Source organism: Cottoperca gobio, chromosome 8, assembly GCF_900634415.1.
Source record: "Cottoperca gobio chromosome 8, fCotGob3.1, whole genome shotgun sequence".
NCBI classification, from domain to species: domain Eukaryota; kingdom Metazoa; phylum Chordata; class Actinopteri; order Perciformes; family Bovichtidae; genus Cottoperca; species Cottoperca gobio.
This window is the reverse complement of record NC_041362.1, coordinates 20,572,824-20,594,031: the sequence shown is the minus strand read 5'-3', so window position 1 is coordinate 20,594,031 and position 21,208 is coordinate 20,572,824. Positions and strand designations below refer to the sequence as shown.

Sequence of the window (21,208 nt, the reverse complement as noted above, 5' to 3'; positions counted from 1 at the left end):
ACCTCGTGTTATGAGTACAATACGTTATATGCTATTTTGAAATCTATTCTTAAGTGAGTTGATGAAATTCAATTTTGTTATCGTCAATCCTTCCGGACCTCTGAGCTTAAATACATATCAGATGCGGACCTTTGAGTAATGAGTTACAAAACAACAAAAGAAACCATCTTCATCCTTAAAGTATTTGAGTTTTGTTTCTGTCTGTATCTATTTATTAACCTAATTGAACTGAAACTGACACTGAGCCCATTGTTCAGTTGTTAAAACAAATGGAGGACAAGAGTACATCTTGGTCTTTCACATTGAAATTTGTCACTACAAGAAATTCATTCATGATTAGCTGCACTGACATACAACAAAGCTTTTGAACTTGTTGGAATGTCTTGTTATCTCTCTTTTTTATGAGATCACTTTATTTGTTCGACATCATCTTTCCAAAGTGCTTGAAGAAATGGAATCTTGAATCTCTTAGTCCAACACAGAGGGGGTGGAAAGGGTTAAGATTAACAGGCAGTCTTCACTTTAATCTTCATAATGGAAGCTAAAATGGACTAATGATACCTTCTCTCTCCTCCTCCCTCCATCTCTCCATCCTTAACCCCCTGACCCTCACTGCATTACAGCTTCTCCGACTCTCTCTACCCCTCTCTCTTTCTTCTCCTTTACTCATCCCTCCCTCCCTCTATCTCCCTCTCTCTCTCTCTCTCTACCCTTCTTCGCTTCACGCTTCCCTCCATTCTTGCCTTGGTTCTTTCTTTCTCCAACTCTCCATTAGCATCTCTTCTCTCCTCTGACACAGCCAGGCGTTACCACAGTGACAAATGAATTCTCACACGCTGCTGTGTGTGTGTGTGTGTGTGTGTGTGTGTGTGTGTGTGTGTGTGTGTGTGTGTGTGTGTGTGTGTGTGTGTTGATAGCTAGGTAAACATTGTGGGTGTGTGTACCCATTGTTTGAGTAACTATATATAACTTGGCATGTGTGCGCATGAAAACATGTATGGTATGTGTGCGCATGATAACATGTATGGTGTGTGTGTGTGGGTGGGGCTGTAGCTCTGTGACAGTGACTGAGAGCCAGCCGTGGTAAACGATGCAGAACTTTCTTTAATAGGAGATACAAGAGGTCTTTAAAAATCCTGCCTAATGGAGAAATATGGTGGAGAGGGAGGGAGGAGGATGGGGGTGTAGCTAGAGAGAGAAATTATATGGGGAAAGATACAAAGGTGCAGCAAAAGAAAAGAGTGAAGATTCAAGATGAAGGGATGAAGGAAAGTAAGAGTGAAACTGTGACATCATGCCTTCAGCTTCCTCCTGGTAGAATCACGATGCCTTACCAATATCTTTCCAAAAACTCTACATATATTACTGTCACGGTTCAGGACCTAATTGCAGGACGCCAGACGATTTTAACAAAAAAAGAGCTTTATTAACAAAAGCTTGCAAAAGTACAAAAATACAAAAACTAATGAGAGGAAGACACGAGGAAGACACGAGGAAGGTAACACACCAGGTAACATCAATGACGATCCGACAAGGCACACTGGGGCAGACAGGGATATATACACAGACACCAAACGAGGGAACAAGACACAGCTGGGGGAGAAAGGCAAAGACACAAGAGCAGGGTGAATGGACACATGAGAAACAAATTAACAATCAGAAAGAGAGAGAAAACACACAGACAGGAAGTACAACTACACATGACACAAGGGGGAAGAACATTTCAAAATAAAACGGGAAGTATTTACAATAGTGAAAAGTGAAAAGTGAAAAGTGGTGACCATATTCATTAGTAGCTTCTTTGTATAAGTACCAAAGTACAACCAGATCAATTACATCAATCAATCAAATGTTAGTTATATAGCCCAATATCACAAATTACACAAGATATACACGTGTTTCCACACTCAGAAGTTACACTTTTTAGGATTAATGTATGCAATAGCAAAAACTTCATTACATTTCGAGAAATTAAGCATATGCAGGCATAGAGGGGCGATATTGTATATAACCTGGAAAGGGCCTTCTAAAGGTTTGCTTTGAATTGACTTGAGCTCACTGGATGGTTAGCTGTAAGAAAGTGCAGCGACGGCCTAATTTTGCAAGCATATTTTTATGATTTAAAACTTTTACGTGAAAATAATAGGGATTGAAATATACCTTTGTATTTTTCCACTCTCCCTGCCTCCACCTCAACTTACCAGCCAGCCACTCCAACCTCATCAGCTCACCTGGGCTCCAGCTGCATCTCTAATCAAGCCAGTATTTAAGCCTCTTCTGCTCACCCACTCGGTGCCATATTGTACTTCGATTCATGCAAGAATTTCCAGTACTTTGTTCCGGACTGATTTCCTGTTGCCGACCCTGCCTGCTTCTGACCCGCCCATCTCTTCTGATTACTGATCCTCTGTCTGGCCGTGACCTACCTTCTGCCTGTCCCCTACTGGTCTGCTTGGACTTTTGTCTGTACTTGTGCTCATTATCTGTACTGCCCTGTACCTGCCGAGCTCTGAAATTAAACGTCATTATCAACTGTTCTTGTTTTCCTGTGTGCTGCATTTGGGTCCAAACACATTCCATGACAGAACAATCTGGTCAAGAATGGACCCACCGCACATTCCGTCACTGCAGTCCTGCCTTGAGAGGGTTGAGGGAGCCCTCCAGCAGCACAAGTCACTGCTTGCCACCGTACCTGTGGAAACACGCCAGTCGGCATCAACCCATGAGCAAGTGCTAGCGAATTTAGCCACCCAGGTCCAGCAGCAAGCAGCAGCCCTGACCCAGCTGGCAGTTCCAGCCCCTCTTCTCCTTGCTTCTCTGCCGCAAGTCCCAACACCTGCACTGCTGGGAGCTGCACTGGAGCCGCAGGTGGGGAGTGCTACGCTGGAGATCCTAAGGGCTGAAAACCGTTTATATCAAACTGTTCCATTCTGTTCGCCATGCAGCCCTACACCTTTTCCTGTGAGGGGGCTAAGGTAGCGTTCACCATTAATCATTTGACTGGTAGAGCCTGACTGTGGGGGACCGCTGAATGGGAACAATAAACACTGGCCTGTTCATCCTTCCCAGCTTTTTCTGAGGAGCCACGCAAAGTTTTCGGGGGGGTTTCTATGTGCGCAGATGCATCCGGAGGACTAATGAGGATGAATCAGGGGAACCGGACTGTTACCGTGCCAGAGCCCGCCAGAGTGACTGGAACTCTTCGGCTCAGTGCCACTCTTTCCTTCTGGGGTTAGCGGATTATGTTAAGGATGAGCTGGTTTCCTTTGATTTGCTTTCCTCTCTTGATGGATTAATTGAGCTGACTTCCAGGGCGGATCGGCATATCCAGGCGAGGAGGAGAGATCGACGACAAGGGTTGACAGATCGCTGCTCATCGACGCAGCTACGCTATTCATCTGAGGCCACCAGCAGCAAGCAGTCCGAGGGGTCTGAGCCACCGCCGCTGCCGGAGGAACCTCTGCCTTTACTGCGGTTAGGCAGGCCACTTTGTTTTCCATTGTCCAGCAACAGGCCTGGCTCACCAGTAGTGGGGGACATACTGGTGAGCTGAACCGCAAGACTCTCCCCCAATCAAAGACCTCTGTGCCATGCTCGGCTTCTGTTAGCTGATGGGTTTCACGCACTCACCACATTCATTAACCCCAGTGCAGACGTTAGCCTTATCAACGAGGACCTCACCCTACAGTGGGTCATTGACTGGGTTTCTCTGCCTTGTCCCGTTCCTGCCTACGCCCTGGATGGTCATCTCCTGGGGACAGTAGCCCATCAGACCACGCCTGTCTGCATGCTCCTATTCAGTCACCCCAGCGTCCCCTGATCCTGGGCTACCCTTGGCTCCGGCGCCACAACCCTAACATCGACTTAACGACATCACGGTTAAAAAACGTTATCCTCTTCCACTCATTTCCTCCCCCTTTGAGTTGCTGCAAAGCGCTAAGCGCAAAGAGCAACTATCTTCACCAAGTTTGATGTACGCAACTCCTACCACTTGGTCCGGATCCGAGAGGGTGACGAGTGGAAGACGGCCTTCAACACCACCTCAGGACACAATGGGTGTATTTCAGACCTTGCTCAACGGCGTACTCAGAGACATGCTAACTAAGTATGTTTTCATCTATCTAAATGACATCCTGATCTTTTCCAATACCAAGGAGGAGGATGTGCAATATGTCTAGGCGGTCCTTCAGCACCTCCTGGAGAACTTCTTGTTTTTTAAGACTGAAAAGTGTGAGTTCCACACCTCATCTGTCTCTTTCCTGGGGTACATGGTAGGACAGCGGAGTATGCAGATGGCCATCACCAAGGTGTCAGCTGTTATGTCCCGGTAGCCCCACTCATGGCCCTCACCTCAACAAAGGTGCCGTTCTGGTGGTCCTTCAAGAGACTCAAGGCCCAGTTCACATCTGCCCTCATTCTCCTCTGACGTTGGGGTGGGAGCCATCCTTTTCCAGCGGGCTGCCGACGACCAAAGGTTCCATCCCTGCGCCTTCTTTTCAAGGTGGCTTTCCCCAGCAGTGAAGAACTATGACATTGGGAACTGGGAGCTACTAGCTGTGAAGTTGGCCCTAGAGCAGGGGTAGCCAACGCGGTGCCCGCAGGCACTTGGTCACCCGCAGGGACTACATGAGTCGCCCGCAGGGCATGTTCTAAAATTAGCACTAGTCACCATGAATCTCCGTCTAAAATTTGTATTTAATTGTTTTGCTGTTTTATTTTATTTTATCAATAACACTTGAATTATTCTTTATTTTAAAATGACAATATTGAATATAGAATTTAAAAAAACAAAATATTTTATGTATGTATGAACCCTGTCTGCCTTTTCGCTGACACAAGCTAGCGGGAGCAGCTACGATGGCGTTTTTTACGCTAAACATGGCAAAAAAGTGAAAGAAAACTAACTATTTTCACAATGATTGGGAGGAAGAATTATTTTTTACAACTGTGAAAGAAAAGTGTGTATGTCTCATTTGCGGGGCGACGGCAAAGCGGCACATTGCGGAGAGACACAGGTACGTGTCATAAAAGCTACCATGCTAACTACCCACCTGGCAGCACTGCGGGCAGAACAAGCCGTGAGTTAAAGGCAGCTTTGGACAAGCAGCAGTCTCTTTTTAGGAGGCCAGTGAACATGTCACAAAAAGCAACGGAAGCTTCATTTAGAGCTGCACAATTTTAATAAAGTACAAGAAAGCCTTTTCGGACGGAGAGGTCTTGAAAGGGGAAATGATGGTTATTGAAAACACTGTTCTAAGACGAGAAGAATGGTTCTGATGTCATCTCCACTCTCTCCGATGTTACAAAGTTAGTGGTTTGTACAAACAGGATATGATTTGAAGATGTGACAGTTAATGATTTCCTTAATTTTTTTACAGAAGTGATACTTTGTACTAAAATATAACTGGTGTGATTTTGAACAAAATGCTATAAATGTTCTCATTCATACAAAACTGTCAATAAAGATACGTACAAAAATGTTGTTCAAATGTTGAAATAGATTGAGAACATAAATAAATAATGTTGCATGTTTAAATATATCTGTTTCCTACCATGGTAAATCATTGTGAGGAATAATTAACATTAACATGTGATCAGACAGTCTCATCACATATATGAATATTAAAATATATATATGAAAATTATTATTATTAATGATCCATCCATCCATCGTCTACCGCTTATCCGGGATTGGGTCGCGGGGGCAGCAACTCCAGTAAGCAACCCCAATCTTCCCTTCTCCGGGCCACATCCTCCAGCTCCGACTGGGGGATACTGAGGCGTTCCCAGGCCAGTGAGGAGATATAATCTCTCCACCGAGTCTCCGCCCCTCTCTTCACCCGAGTGTCCAAAACATGCGGCCTCAGATCAGATGATACGATTACGAAATCGATCATTGACCTTTGGCCTAGGGTGCTCTGGTACCACGTGCACTTATGAGCATCCTTTCCTTATGTTCGAACATGGTGTTTGTTATGGCCATTCCATGACTAGCACAGAACTCCAACAACAAACGACCGTTCGGGTTTAGATCAGGGAGGCCCTTCCTCCCAATCACGCCTCTCCAGGTGTCTCCATCGTTTCCCACGTGTGCGTTGAAGTCTCCCAGCAAGACTACGGAGTCCCCTACTGGAGCCCCCTGCAGGGCTCCATTCAGGGTCTCCAAGAAGGCCGAATACTCAGAACTGCGGTTTGGGGCATAGGCACAAACAACAGTCAGAGTTTTCCCCCCCATAACCCAAAGGCGTAGGGAGGCGACCCTCTCGTCCACCGGGATAAACTCCAACGTAGCGGCGCTCAGCCGGGGGCTAGTGAGTATCCCCACCCCGGCCCGACGCCTCACACCTTGGGCAACTCCGGAGAAGAATAGAGTCCAACCCCTATCCAGGAGTACGGTTCCAGAGCCAAGACTGTGCGTGGAGGTAAGCCCCACCAGATCCAACTGGTAGCGATCCACCTCCCGCACTAGTTCCTGCTCCTTCGCCCGCAGGATGACTTTGCAAAGTGTAAAAATGTGTTTTGATTAAGTAGAATACTATATTGTTCAGTTCCAGATACCTGTGACTAAATGTGTTGTTCCTTTGTAGATACACTGAGATCTGTAAGTTGTAATGCTCATGTGTAAATGATAAACTGAGGCATAATATTGTTGAAATTGGACTAATTTTTCTTAAGAAATGTCAGGTTGTTCATAATGTTTTTTAAAAAGATAGTTAATTAAATATGAACATTTTCAGAATGTACTTGTACCTTTTTGCACTAAAACAAAGGGGAACATTTGGAGTTGTTATTTACAGGTTATTATGATATGATTTTACTGGTCCGGCCCACTCGAGATCAAATAGGGCTGCATGTGCCTGAACTAAAATGAGTTTGACACCCCTGATCTAAATACTCTATCTGTAATATTATTTGCTTTTTTAAAACACTTGTATCCAGCAGGAGGTGGAGATGCACTTCAGAAAATTCACCACAAGATGGCAATACATTATAAAGCATGTGCACACAATGCCTTACTGACATGACAATAAAGAAGTTTACCCTACATGTAAAGTTTACATGTAGGGTAAACTTCTTTCTTTCTGAGCAGAGATTCTCTTCACTCCCCTGCGATGGTGGGTCGTGCAAGTGGTTTTATTGCCTTGTGTTAACGTGATTCTTTCTCAGACTTTATCTATCTACTATCGCCGTATCTATATTTTTCTTCCTTGTTGTCTTTGCTGTGTGAGGTGTGCAGAGTGAGCTCTGTCTGTGCTTTCTGCTTTCCAAGCTTTCCTTTTTCTCTTCTTTCATTTGACAGAGAGGTGTTTGGGGTTTATTTTTCTTATTTATATTGGTATAAGTGGTTTAAGTGTTGTTGTTTGCAGTCTGAAGGAGGATGAATATAATCAGGAATGTACCTGAAAGCAATGCTATGGTGGTCAAGATGTCTTGAAGGTCGTCGGTAAACAGGTAGGATGCCAAAGTCTTGGTTATGCACCTCGCATAAATAAGGCCTCGGTGGTCTCTCCTAAAAAGGAAAGTTTGGTGAGCACCAAGGTGATGCAAGCAGCGTTTGGGTGAAGGGACCTTTAGTAGCTGTTTTGCCTCCGTCTGCAGTGGCTACGAGACATGTGTTCAATGTTATTTAAAAACAATGTGTGAACTCTCCCACTTCTAAAAATGTGCTGGTGGATTAAAACAGATTGCTCCTGTCTGCCCCAGCTTGACGACAGCATCAGGGGTCTGCCGTGGCTCGGCAGCAGAATCGGAATCAGGGGTCTGCCACAGCTCTGCGGCAGCATCAGGTGGTAGCAGGAACTGTGAACTGCTTCCGGAGGTACTGCCACAGCTCTTGGCGAACATAGGGACTCAAACTTGCATGGTGTCAGCCGAGGAGCTGCGACTCAGGGTTCCTGGGCAGCAGAGACTCAGACCGACGAGCAGACATGAAGCTGACAGGACTCCCTCTGGAACGGCTGGGTTCCTTCCCGAGAAGCCTTGAAGTCTGACGGGGACTTCGAGGACCTACCAGGGCAAGCCGAGTTCCCAGGAAAGGGTTTGGGGCTGGAATAAAAGTCTTCTGGGTCAATTTTAATGTCCAACTGGCGTGCCTCCACAGCTACGGTGGCCAGCAGCGCCTTGTGTTACTGGAGAACGCCCTCAGCCCTCTCAAGGAGGGACTGTGGCGAAGGGGTGTGCGCTGACTCCATAATTGGCCAGATCATTCTGAGCTCGGCAGATCCAGGGCAGGACAGATAACCAGCCTGTACAAAAGTGCAAGCAGACAAACAAGTAGATGGGTCATGGACATGCAGAGGATCACAAATCAGACAAGACGGGCAGGTCAGAGGTAGGCAGGGTCGGCAACAGTAAATCAGACCAGAACAAAGTGCTGGAAAGTCCTGCATGAGTCACAGTATGATCTGGCAAAGAGTGGGTGAGCAGGAGAGGCTTAAATACTGGCTTGATTGGAGATGAGATGCAGCTGGAGCCCAGGTGAGCTGATGAGGTGGGAGTGGCTGGCTGGTGAGGTGGAGGCGGGGTGAGTGGAACAATACAGGGGTGTAGCAGGTGAGGAGAGAAACAGCTTGTGACACCACTTCTGCATGCGCATAGCCCAAACAACAAGTTAATCTGGACCCGGCCCATATCTTGAGAAATGGTACATTCATGATTAACTGCACTGACATACAACAAAGCTTTTGAACTTGTTGGAATGTCTTGTTATCTCTCTTTTTTATGAGATCACTTTATTTGTTCGACATCATCTTTCCAAAGTGCTTGAAGAAATGGAATCTTGAATCTCTTAGTCCAACACAGAGGGGGTGGAAAGGGTTAAGATTAACAGGCAGTCTTCACTTTAATCTTCATAATGGAAGCTAAAATGGACTAATGATACCTTCTCTCCCTCCGTCTCTCCATCCTTAACCCCCTGACCCTCACTGCCTTACTGCTTCTCTGACTCTCTCTACCCCTCTCTCTTTCTTCTTCTTTACTCATCCCTCCCTCTCTCTCGCTCTCTCTCTCTCTCTCTACCCTTCTTCACTTCATGCTTACCTGCATTCTTGCGTTGGTTCTTTCTTTCTTTCTCCAACTCTCCATTAGCATCTCTTCTCCCCTCTGACACAGCCAGGCGTTACCACAGTGACAAATGAATTCTCACAGCCGGTGTGTGTGTGTGTGTGTGTGTGTGTGTGTGTGTGGGAGGGCTGTAGCTCTATGACAGTGACTGAGAGCCAGTCGTAGTAAACGATGCAGAACTTTCTTTAATAGGAGATACAAGAGGTGTTTAAAAATCCTGCCTAATGGAGAAATATGGTGGAGAGGGAGGGAGGAGGATGGGGGTGTAGCTACAGAGAGAAATGATATGGGGAAAGATACAAAGGTGCAGCAAAAGAAAAGAAAAGAGTGAAGAGAGAAGTAAAGAATGAAGGAAGGTAAGATTATAAAAGGAAAGGTAGAGGTGGAGGACATGTGTTGTTGAATCAAACTTGTTTTTTTTTCCAAAGTGAAACTGTGACATCATGCCTTCAGCTTCCTTCCTTCCATCACGATGCCTTACCAATATCTCTTCAAGAACTCTACATATATTACATTCTTCAGAAGTTAGACTTTGTAGGGTTAAGGTATGCACTAACTGAGTAAAGTAACAGTAAACTATTCTACTATCTTCCTCTTTTGTTTCATTACATTTTGAGAAATTAAGCATATGCAGGCATAGAGGGGCGATGTTGTATATAACCTGGAAAGGGCCTTCTAAAGGTTTGAATTGACTTGAGCTCACTGGATGGTTAGCTGTAAGAAAGTGCAGCGATGGCCTAATTTTGCAAGCATATTCTTATGATTTAAAACTTTTACGTGAAAATAATAGTGATTGAAATATATCAGGATTAGTACAATTTGCATATGTATTTTGTCGAAAGACTGATTATTTTAATTGACTAGACACCAGTTACCATGGCTACTAGCATTGCATTGCTAATATACAATTGAAAATAAACTGTAAATAAAGACAAAACAGGGTAAATATGTATTGAGTTTCTGTGTTTTTAAATAAACATTATATTGTACATAGTTGTAAATATGAATATGCATTCCTTTTTTGCACTGTAGGCAGCAGTTACCATGGCTACTAGCATTGCATTGCTAATATACAATTTTTAATAACTTAACAAAAATATTTTCTAACAAAATAATTATTAATATACAGTATGATCATTAACATGTCCAATATCAAATTAATGAACGTACGGCTTGCCTCTATGATGCTACCTATGGATGTAAGCAGATTACACTCAGAGCACGCACTAACTGTCCGTGTCGCTTTTCTGCTGCTAACAGGAACTGAAAATTTTTAAATATTATTAAATTATATATACTAGAAAAAGGTAGCAACACAATGACAATGTAGGCCATATATTGTGTATTTCAAATCAGTCATGTATAAACATTCAGACAGTATAAAGTCAGAGGAAGAGTGTACGTACAGGACATGTCATGTTTAGACCTATGTCTCTTTGTGTGTGTCTGCCTGTATGTATGTATGTTGTTTTTTTTTGGGATCAAATTTTTATTGATGTTAACTCACAACATGTACAACCAAGATCATAACGTTGTTTTTTTTTTAAATGAAATAACTGAAAGTACACAAGAGAAAGAAAAATGAGATACAGCAATTACTTGCAAAATATACAAAATGCAGAGTACAGAGTATATATGTAAGCTAAAAATAATAACAGACAAATCAAAATAAGTTAAAACCAAATAAAACCAACCCAACCCTCCCTCTCAGACCACAGACTCTCTGGCCACCTTCAGTAATGAGGGGAGGGACGCATGAGCAAGAGTGAATGGGCGGTTGAGTTATACGAGAGGAAGAGAACACTTTAACTTCATAGTCAGTTTCATTTCATATCCACTACACTGACATACATTGTCACCTAATATGGCTGTCTATTTACATATCCAGAAAAACGTGGTGCAAAATGATTATCCTAAATATGAACTTTAAAGTTGTGTGTGCTTGTACCTGTTGCAATAATCTCTCCCTAAAGCTCTGTTTTGGTTTTGAGGAACTATCTGTCTTTAGCTGCTAAATGCTTTGCTATGTTCACAAAGTGGTTGCAAGTTTGTCTCTCTGCTTCTTGCTGTTTAGCAGGTAAGTGTACAGTGGCAGAGCAATTTACTGAAAACTGCAGGCTGCTGCTCCTGAAAACAATGCTGAAAGTGGTGAGAGAAGTAAAAGTAGTCCTGTTATCTATTGTGATATGAAAATATACTTGCATGCTCTAAATACTCTATCTGTAATATTATTTGCCTTTTTAAAACACTTGTAGCCAGCAGGAGGTGGAGATGCACTTCAGCAAATTCACCACAAGATGGCAATACATGATAAAGCATATGCACACAATGCCCGCCCCGTCTGCCTCCAGCCCCGTCTGCCTCCAGCCACGTCTGCCTCCAGCCCCGTCTGCCTCCAGCCCCGTCTGCCTCCAGCCCCGTCTGCCTCCAGCCCCGTCTGCCTCCAGCCCCGTCTGCCTCCAGCCCCGTCTGCCTCCAGCCCCGTCTGCCTCCAGCCCCGTCTCCCCGGCCTCCTGCTCTGCCTCCCCCATCCAGCTACCCCATTTTTAGTTCCCTGGCCATGTTTGCCCCCTTGTGTTTTCACTTTACGTTTGACCTTGTTTTGTATTTTTTAGCTTTTAGAAATAAAGCTCTCTTTTTGTTAACCCTTTTTGTCTGCCGTGCTGCATTTGGGTCCTCCCCTGTACCACAACGTGACACTAGGCTGGATTCACTGAGACAGCTGGAGAGGCTCAGAGGAGAGGTGTTGGACTCACTGCCTGGGCCAGTAAGTCCAACAGGAGGAGAAGCCTATCTGTTTCTCCCTCATCCTGACTGGCAGCAAGAGGGGGGTGGGTGTGGCTGCTGATCTTGACTGGGTAGATTAGGGGAAAGAAAGGGGAAGGTGCTTTTAGTGAACTGGTAAAGATCAGGAACCTCAGGGCTCCACAGGATGTAAGAGAACAGCAGTGGCAGCTTTATGAGCTTCCTCCCCAGAAGAGGTCATGAGTTTGCATTGGAGGGTTATACATGAGGCAACAAACACCTTTATGGCAAAGGTTGACTCAAATGTGGTTGGTGATTGCCCTTTGTGTGACACACCCATACTGTTATATATGTGAGTAGTACTTGCTACCCTTCCTACTTTTGTAATTTTGCAGCCCTCTCATTCATTTGAATCGGTCCAGTCCAGTGACACTGCAGGGGGGTGTCAACGCAGGGGGCTCTGGCAAACAACACAGGGGTCCAGCAAAAAAGATGAAAAAGGCACGTTTTCGGAGATGCAAGTGGCATCATCCTGCAAGACGCTGTGTTGGTTGGTAGTATGCAATGGTAAGCAGAGTGTGTTTTTTGTGATATCTAGATGGTTGGTTTTGGAGGGTTGTGGGTGTATGCCTGTGGCAATGCGTGAGTGTAGGTGTCTGTCTGTCTTTATTTCTCATCAGTCCATTGAAGCTTTCTTTAACAATCTCCATGTGTTAGCATTATCAGAGGAAGTTGGGCTGATTCGAATAGAGATTTGAATATTGTGTTGTGTAGGTTGTAGCTGAGATGGAGGTCAACTCCCTGTAACTGAAGACTAGAAGACTTATCCTACTGCTAAACTGTGTGCTTCAGTGTTGACATGTGTACTTCCACTGCTCCTAAGAATGAAATGCTCCAACTGTTATCAGTATGGACAATCCATTATCTGTGATTGCATGTTTCTTTATATATCCTGTGTACCAATCTCATTTTAATACAGGAAATCAAAGACAATTGAGCAGAGGGCAGCCTATTGTCTCTCATGAAAATCAGTTTGATGGCCACCGCCTCAGTGATCTGGATGAAGAGTTGAGGACATACAGATTAGGATCACAGATCACTGATTTGCATGATGCACAGCCGACCAAAACAACGCAATAAATTCATCTTTCTGTTCTCAACATTCAAAGAGCGTCGTCCAAAAGCACTTCTGCTTTCAGAAGGCCAACTTTTGCCAAAGGATTCTGGGCTGTCGTGAGGTTATGAGGAGTTCAACTAACCAGACATCTATTGCATGTCTGTCCGTCCTGGGAGGGATCTGTTTTCTGTTGCTCTTCTGGAAATGTCTTCATATTCTTTTCCATTAAAGACATTTTGTTATTTTTGATATTTGAATATATAAATAAAATAAAACTTGACTTGACTTAATTATTGATTGAAATATTGTTTACAGCTGGTTTAAGTAAAATTGTGAACACTTTTACATTGTTGTATTGCTGGTTTTCTTTAGGATCTGAATCCTTCTTCCACCACTGCAGATGACAGATTTTTTTAACATTTTGCTGTGATTTACAGAGAGTGAGCCTTGAGAGCAGTGGTTTTCACATGAAATGAATATAATCATAATTCATCATTAATAATCATAATAATAACAGTAATATAATAAATATAAGGCACCTGTCAGATAAGAAGTATAAAAGTACACTTAAAAGAACAGATTCAATATTCAAATTATAACATGATGGTGCAGACTCTCCACGTGTCAGGATTAATCCCACTGATGATGTGCACGTCCAACCTGTAGAATGTTTGTTTCAAGGCAGCCCTGAAGTTGGGTTTCACTGAGTTGTGAAAAGTGTGTGTGTGTGTGTGTGTGTGTGTGTGTGTGTGTGTGTGTGTGTTTGTGTGTGCGCGCGTGCGTGCGTGTGTGTGTGTGCGTGCGTGCATGTGTGTGTGTGCAAGCATGAATGTGAATGTGTGTTTGTAGTTTTTGTGACCATGCTAAAGATCATAACTTAGTTACATATTAACTCTTGACCTACTTCACAGCAGATATGAATACATACTGTTCAGAGGCAGTTCATTCAGAAGCACCATCATTCAGTCAGCCAGAAAATCCTGTGTGGAATCCATTTAGCAACAGAGGATCAATGTGAGACCATCACAGGTTTTAGAGTATTGGAGCCTAATGCCTTAGAAAGAGAGAGAAGATATTGGTGTATAAATAGAGGTGTGTGACAGTTAGTGCCGGGTGTGGAGACTATTTTCTGTATATTAAATTGATTTCATTTGTTTGCATATTCTTCCGATCAGGCAGACAAAATCCCAGTGTATGAACTGCTATAACTTCAAACAGGTTTGGATTCATGCTAAATATGTTGTGTTGAACATGTCTCCTGAATGTGTTATTATTTTACAAACCCTACAGAAAAGTTAATAACATGAAGAGGCAAGGTTTAGGGTTAGCTCTTGTGTTTGAGATTCATATTAGAATTACAATACCATAAAGGATAGAATGATTTGTGATTAAGACTACATCTACATTAAGTCGTATGTGGACATTGGAACAAACGTCTGACACTGTGTCACTATTACTGTAGCAGCCACCTAGCACCCCAACTAACCACCGAGAGCAGGGGTGTGTTCACACGTGTGTGCGTAGGGGGTGGAGCCCCGGCCTTCGCGAAACCGAGCAGAGGAGAAACTGCACAAAGCAAGCAGTAGACCGGGGGTGACAAACTCAATCACTTTTCGTCCCAGAGATCTGTGGTGTGTTTCCCTTTGCTTTCCAAAAACTGGCAGCAGCTCGCAGCTCGAAAAATCTATTCAGCACTTTCCCTCGACTGAGCCATCGCACCACCATGTTCAGAATGTATCTCCTCAAGAAAATACTTAAATTGACTCTTATAAAGTTTCCTGTCTGTGTTACGGTGCTTATTACATGTTCCAACTCCAGAGCTTTACAACACAGCGCTTCCTGGTGTATGATGCAGTGACACAACGTCAGCTCACCTGCACAGGTCTCCCGCTGCATTCTCCTCACTAATCCACTCTTTTCACCGTATCGCAGGCGATCCATCTGTCGTCAGTCCCGTCAGTTTGTCCCGGGGCACTTTCATTTCATTCACACATTTAGATACTTCCTCAAATGTCTTTCCCCTTGGTTGTGCCATGCATTGATTGAATTACCAAAACCGATAATGATATTTTCTCGCGGGCCGGATATAATTGCCTTGAGTTTGACACCTGTGCAGTAAACACTGAAACGTGCACATAAATTAGATAAATAAAGTAAGCGTTAATAAAAGAGCACCTGTTCAATGAAACACTGATACCGCTATTAGTACTCGGACACGTGTTATACTAAAAAAATGCACGCATAAAGTTGCATTCAGAGCAACACCCTAGCAACCACCTAGTAACACCCCGAACACCAGCCCTTAATTCTGCGTTCAGACCAACAGTAGCCCTTTGTGATTAAATGCAGCTGTCTCATTCTTTTGAATCGGGCGATGCTGCGGAGGTGTCAATGCAGGGGGTTCTGGCAAACAACACGAGGCGTCCATCAAAAATTATTTTAAAAAAGGCACGTTTGCAATCACATCACGCATTACTCTGTTACTCCAAGCAAACTTCCTGTTTAAGATCACAATGCCTCACCGGTACATGAAGCAACATGCCTCCACCACCACAGCCCCTGTGCTGCTTTAATTCAGCCTGAAGGCCAACTAATAACCATCAGGAGCACCATAGCAACTGTCTGCAGACACCTCGAAAAAACACCAAGAAACACCAAGAAACTCCCTAACTAACTACTTTAAAAAACAACGAATTGACTTCTGTCAGCATCAAAACAGAGCTGGACAAGAAGATTTTATCTTGTGGCAAATATTTAAAACACAGTTATACATCAAACTAAGGTGTGAACATACAAAGAATACTTATAAACTTAATATTTCTGTTATGCTTGAGTTATGCATTGCTGTGACTTCAACCTAATAAGTGTTATAAGTAATAAGTTAATGTGTCGACATGACCATTGACCAATAATTTAAAGTGACTCATTTTGATTTCAGTCAAGCTGTGTGTGTGTGTGTGTGTGTGTGTGTGTGTGTGTGTGTGTGTGTGTGTGTGCGTGTGCGTGTGCGTGTGTGTGTGTGTGTGTGTGCGTGTGTGTGTGTGTGTGTGTCAGTGGGAGGGGCCAACCACAGCACCTGTAACTCAGGACCTAGCAGAAGACGAACAGAGGAGTGAATGTGGACAGGAAACTAGAGAGTTCTAGAATAAATGACAAGGCAGAGGGTTGGTACCTGTGCTGTGGAATACCAACAACTCACTTTAGCTCTTACTAGTATTTCATGTAAATTGCTATTGCCACCTACAGGAGAGGCTTCTAAACTCTGCAACAGGGTGAGGACACCAAGCAATTCTACTAGAATTTGCCTGATTCTACTACAGACACCTCACTTAACCACACTTTCAGCGTAGTTCTATGTGAAGAATGGATTATGGACTCCCCTCTGAGAAGAAACAGGGATTAAAAACCGTCAGGTGAGACTTAAATCGCTGTTTTTCCGCCAGACAGGTTAATATTAACTAGGGCCATATAAGCACAGACCTCCCCAGGTGCTACATAAGCATATAAACACAGAAGTGCAACTGAGGTCAGCTGGACAGTAAGGCTGAATGCAGTTTCACAAAGCGTTTTTTAGCTAGAAGGTTAAGTTTTGTAGTGAAAAGGCTGGAAACTGATCCTGAAACCAGCTGAAGTCCTCCACAGCTAAAAGGAGACAACCTTCATTTAAAACAGGTGAGTCGTGCAAAGCCAGTAGTTGAAAGTAACTAAGTACATTTGCTATTTATTGTATTTCCATTTTATGTTATTTTATACGTCTAGATTTATCCAACAGCTAGTACTAGTTTCTTCTCACGTTTAGATTTCACACAATTGTATATATACATATATATATACATCCGAGTGACATTTCTCCTTTATAGCACATTATAATAACCATCATTAATAAATAGTACATTTAATTCATAGTTAATAAAACTTAGTTAAAAGTTATTTTACTGTTATCAAACATTGAAATGATAATGTTTACTAATTAATAGTATTGCTATAATGTATGTTATTTTAACAGTTTATTGTTGCACACATTAGAGCATTTTATGAACTATATTAAGTTTTTGTTAATGATTACCTAATCATCTGTAAAATATACATGGATAGATGGACGAGAAACTAATTATTAACAAAATATTAACTATATATCTAAAGAAATATATAAATGCTTATAAAAGTATGTATTAACCATTAACAAAGAGTTACAAATATATATCTATGATATGATATCTAATACTCAATTGGTAATCATTAACAAAAACTTTATATGGTATATAAAATGTTATTATGTGTGCAACAATAAACTGTTAAATAACATAAAATATATCATTATTAATAATTAGTAAACCTTAATATTTATAATGCCATTCTTTGTTAACATTAAAATAAGTAAGTTAAGTTTAATTAACTATTCATTTACCATTTATTAATGATGGTTATCACAATCGTCATGTTATGTACAATGGAAGGAACATATACACTTCAGTTTCAACCAATAGTTACATACAGCAGTGTAATGGCAGGAGGTCCACCTACAGTAATCATCTTCATGCTTCAGACCTGCCCACACCACAATTTGAATCAGTTACTTTCTATGAAATTGCGACGATTAGCAGATTCACTCCACAAGGGGAGGCACATTTTCATACAATTTGTGCATCAAAGTCAACTTTGGTGCCTGAAGGAGAGAAAGAACGAAAGAACGAAAGAACGAAAGAACGAAAGAACGAAAGAACGAAAGAACGAAAGAAAAACAAATCCACATTTATGTAACCTCCTCTAAACTACTCCTCAACAGAGACATGGTACCAGGCAGTTCCCCAGTTCATGGTACAAATACTTCTTTTGAATAAGTTATTGACCAGTCAGTGACGGAGCTAAATGAGCTTGCTCACTATTTCCCTCTTGAATAAAAGTTTTAAACATGGTGGTTTGTAACACAGTGAGTAAAATGTTGTCCTCATCATGGTGCTAGAGGAAAAGTCAGAGGATCTCATTTATTCATGATGTTGACACTGTGGACACCCAAATGCTGTGATAAGTGTGAACTTACTTGAATATATTGTTGGTGGAGCGAGAGGAAAAGTCAGGGGATCCCTAAAGTCACTAAAGCACTAAAGTCTCTAGGCACCTAGGATATCCGTATACATATGCAGTTATATTTAATTAAAAACCAACCTCATGGTGGCGCTAGAGGAAACGTCAGGGGATCACTAACGTCAGCAGGATTCATCCTCTGAGGAGCATGAATGTATTTTAGTCACACAGTGGGTCAGCAGAAGTTGTTCCAGAGACTGTCTAACTTTACTCACGTTAAAGACGAATGTACATTATATAATAAAGTGTCGTAATGTTGACTACTCATGGCGACACTTGATAACAGTTACAACAACATTACAGCACAAGCCTACATCACATCAACAACACTACAAAAGGAAAACTCAATTTTTCATATATTTTTTCTAAATGTTCTTTTTAGTTGGCAATTTGTATTGTTCTCTGCAACACAAGCAACAACATGGCTGCTCCCCCACAATCCCTCCCACTGAAAGGCAGTCAAACACAGAGCGGCTAGGAAGTCGATACTCGCCGTCACTTCAAAGTTGTATAGAATCTACATCAAAAGAGACAAAGGGAGCCAAACAATAATCAGCTAGCTGAGCGTATCACGTCAAGAAAAGAAACAATAAAACAATGTGGGTTAGTTTCTGTTTGCTCAGCTGCTATAAAAACTTGCCCCGGGCCAGAAGGCAATCACAAGTTAACCTGCAGCCAGTTTGTATAGCAGCAGGGACAGTGAGCTGAAATTTTTAAAGGTTTAATGTGTAAGCTCTGCTACAATTGAAACTTAAACCATTGAAATACATGAACTAACATTATCAACAGAGTGTGAAGAGGTAACAGTGATGACGTTATGTTAAACACGTCTCTGTGTTGTGTTGTAGAGATATCTACTGAAGTTAGCATGCTAACAGCTAGCTGCGCTCCGTCCAGTGTGTAATACCACTTGTTCCTCTAGAGGTGATAGTGAGTCAGTGTAGCTGCAGTCTGCCTCAGTACAGAAGAAGAAGTACAGCTGCTGACTCTTGTAAATATCACAGCCATGTTCCTGTTTTATAGTTTGTTTATTGGATTACATTCAAAGTGGCAGAAACAAGAAAACCCCTGCACACTCTTTTCATCCTCACAGCTGCCAGGAGGCTGTTTCTCTGACTGTACATCTGTCTGCAGCCCCGGGAAACAGCGTAGCTTCAGTTAGCAGTTAGCTGGAGTTCAGCCACAGAACTGCAGACTCCCTGCTGCTGCTGTTACACAGGTCCAGCAGCCCGCTGTGACTGCAGGGCTGGAGCTGGTTCTGGTTGAGCTCAAGTCTCTTTGGCCGTAAACACTAACCAAACATAAACACTAACTAAACATAAACACTAACTAAACATAAACATAAACACTAACTAAACATAAACATAAACACTAACTAAACATAAACACAAACTAAACATAAACACTAACTAAACATAAACACTAACTAAACATAAACATAAACACGAACTAAACATAAACACTAAATAAACATAAACACTAACTAAACATAAACACTAACTAAACATAAACACTGACTAAATATAAACATAAACACTAACCAAACATAAACATAAACATAAACACTAACCAAACATAAACCAAAACGTAAACCAAACATTAAAATAAATATCAACCAAACGTAAACATACGCATACACATTACTTACTGCATAGAACACAGTATTATAAGCACTATAAAAAGCTATGTTTATACATGGCACTTCAGGACCGCCCTTCATGTTCTTGTAGGCTAAGTTTAATATGAAACTATGTACATAGTAGGGGTCCCTGCTCCGTCTCTCTTTGAGCAGAGGGGTCCTTGGCCTGAAATTGTTGAAGACCCCTTCTGTAGCGTCATTGTGATCCCTTTGATTATTCATATATGATAAAATATCTTTTTCAATAGCTGATCATCTCTCAGAAGCTGACAGGAGGAAATATCTCCTCTGTAAAATGTGATCTGACACTCACGCACACGCACACACACACACACACACACACACACACACACACACACCTAATGTACATAATATACATAACATCCATTAGCCTGACCTCCAATTTTTCTCTTTCTTTCTAACACGCACACACTCTCTGATGTGACACGCTGACACGTAACCTGAGCATGTGTGTTCACAGCATATGGAGGCTATTGAGTTACACTGAAAAATTAACAGTGTCATGGGTGGATAAACATTTACTCACACACACACACACACACACACACACACACACACACACACACACACACACACACGTTAAAACAAACATAGAAACAATTACATACTCATATAAAGACAGAGACGTGTACTTTACATACACAGTGTTTTTGTTGTAGATTATTCTTGTTAAATGTATTTCTTAATATTAATTTTTTTATTTAATCTTCTTTGTATCCCCTTGTCCCTGCCCTCAGCCCTCAGCCCTCCCTCCATCCCACCATTCATCCATCATGGCAGAACCGTCTCCTGGCTGGTGGAAGCTGACTTTCCTGAGGAGAAAGAAATCCCAGCCCAAAGTTCTGTATGAAATCCCCGCAGAGTTTGTTTCCAACACCACCACTGGCCAACATGGGCCCGGCACAGAGACTGGAGCCGCCGGCCACCCCGAGGACACGGTGCACAACTCTCAGCTGGACGCCCGACTGGAGAGGATTATGGATAAAACAACGGCCAGCAAGGGCCGCCACGTCAAGGTGTCTCACTCTGGGAGGTTTAAGGAGAAGAAGAAAGTTCGAGCCACTCTAGCGGAGAACCCAGAGATATTTCCAGGTGGAGACCCCACGACAGATGAGAACCAGAGGGCCGGGAAGTGACAGGACACATATGGAAAGTTTCATATGCGGCGTTTGGGTTTACGCCTCTCTCCCCTTGTTGTCAGTTGATGCAGCCTAAATGTGGAGAAACTCTGAGCCTTATCTTTTTAGGAGGACAACAACTTCCAAAATGACCACAAATATATTCTTCAGAATAGGTTAAATTTTGGGATTGACCCAAGGTCTTTATCTCACCTCGTGCACTGTATATTTCAGATCCACCACATTGGATGTTTTTAGGTAGTAGACCACTAGACTGTGTAGGACAGCCACTGTAACTGGACCTTTGGACCTCATGTGAGACTGCCACTGAGATGTGCCTACAAGTCAGGATCCAAAGAAAAATGTATTACATATATTGTTAGTAAATACCTTTAACCAATCAGATTGGATAAATGATGA

The 21,208-nt window shown here is 42.5% G+C and overlaps 1 protein-coding gene across 1 annotated transcript; it reads left to right on the top strand.

Moving 5' to 3' along the window:
- Positions 1–16,581: 16,581 nt before the first annotated feature.
- Positions 16,582–20,806, top strand: prr15la (proline rich 15 like a). The gene is made up of 2 exons (XM_029438361.1): positions 16,582–16,597; positions 20,408–20,806. The coding sequence occupies exon 2, from the start codon at positions 20,444–20,446 to the stop codon at positions 20,804–20,806; it is 363 nt and encodes a 120-aa protein (XP_029294221.1). The 5' UTR covers positions 16,582–16,597; positions 20,408–20,443.
- The last annotated feature ends 402 nt before the right edge of the window (positions 20,807–21,208 follow it).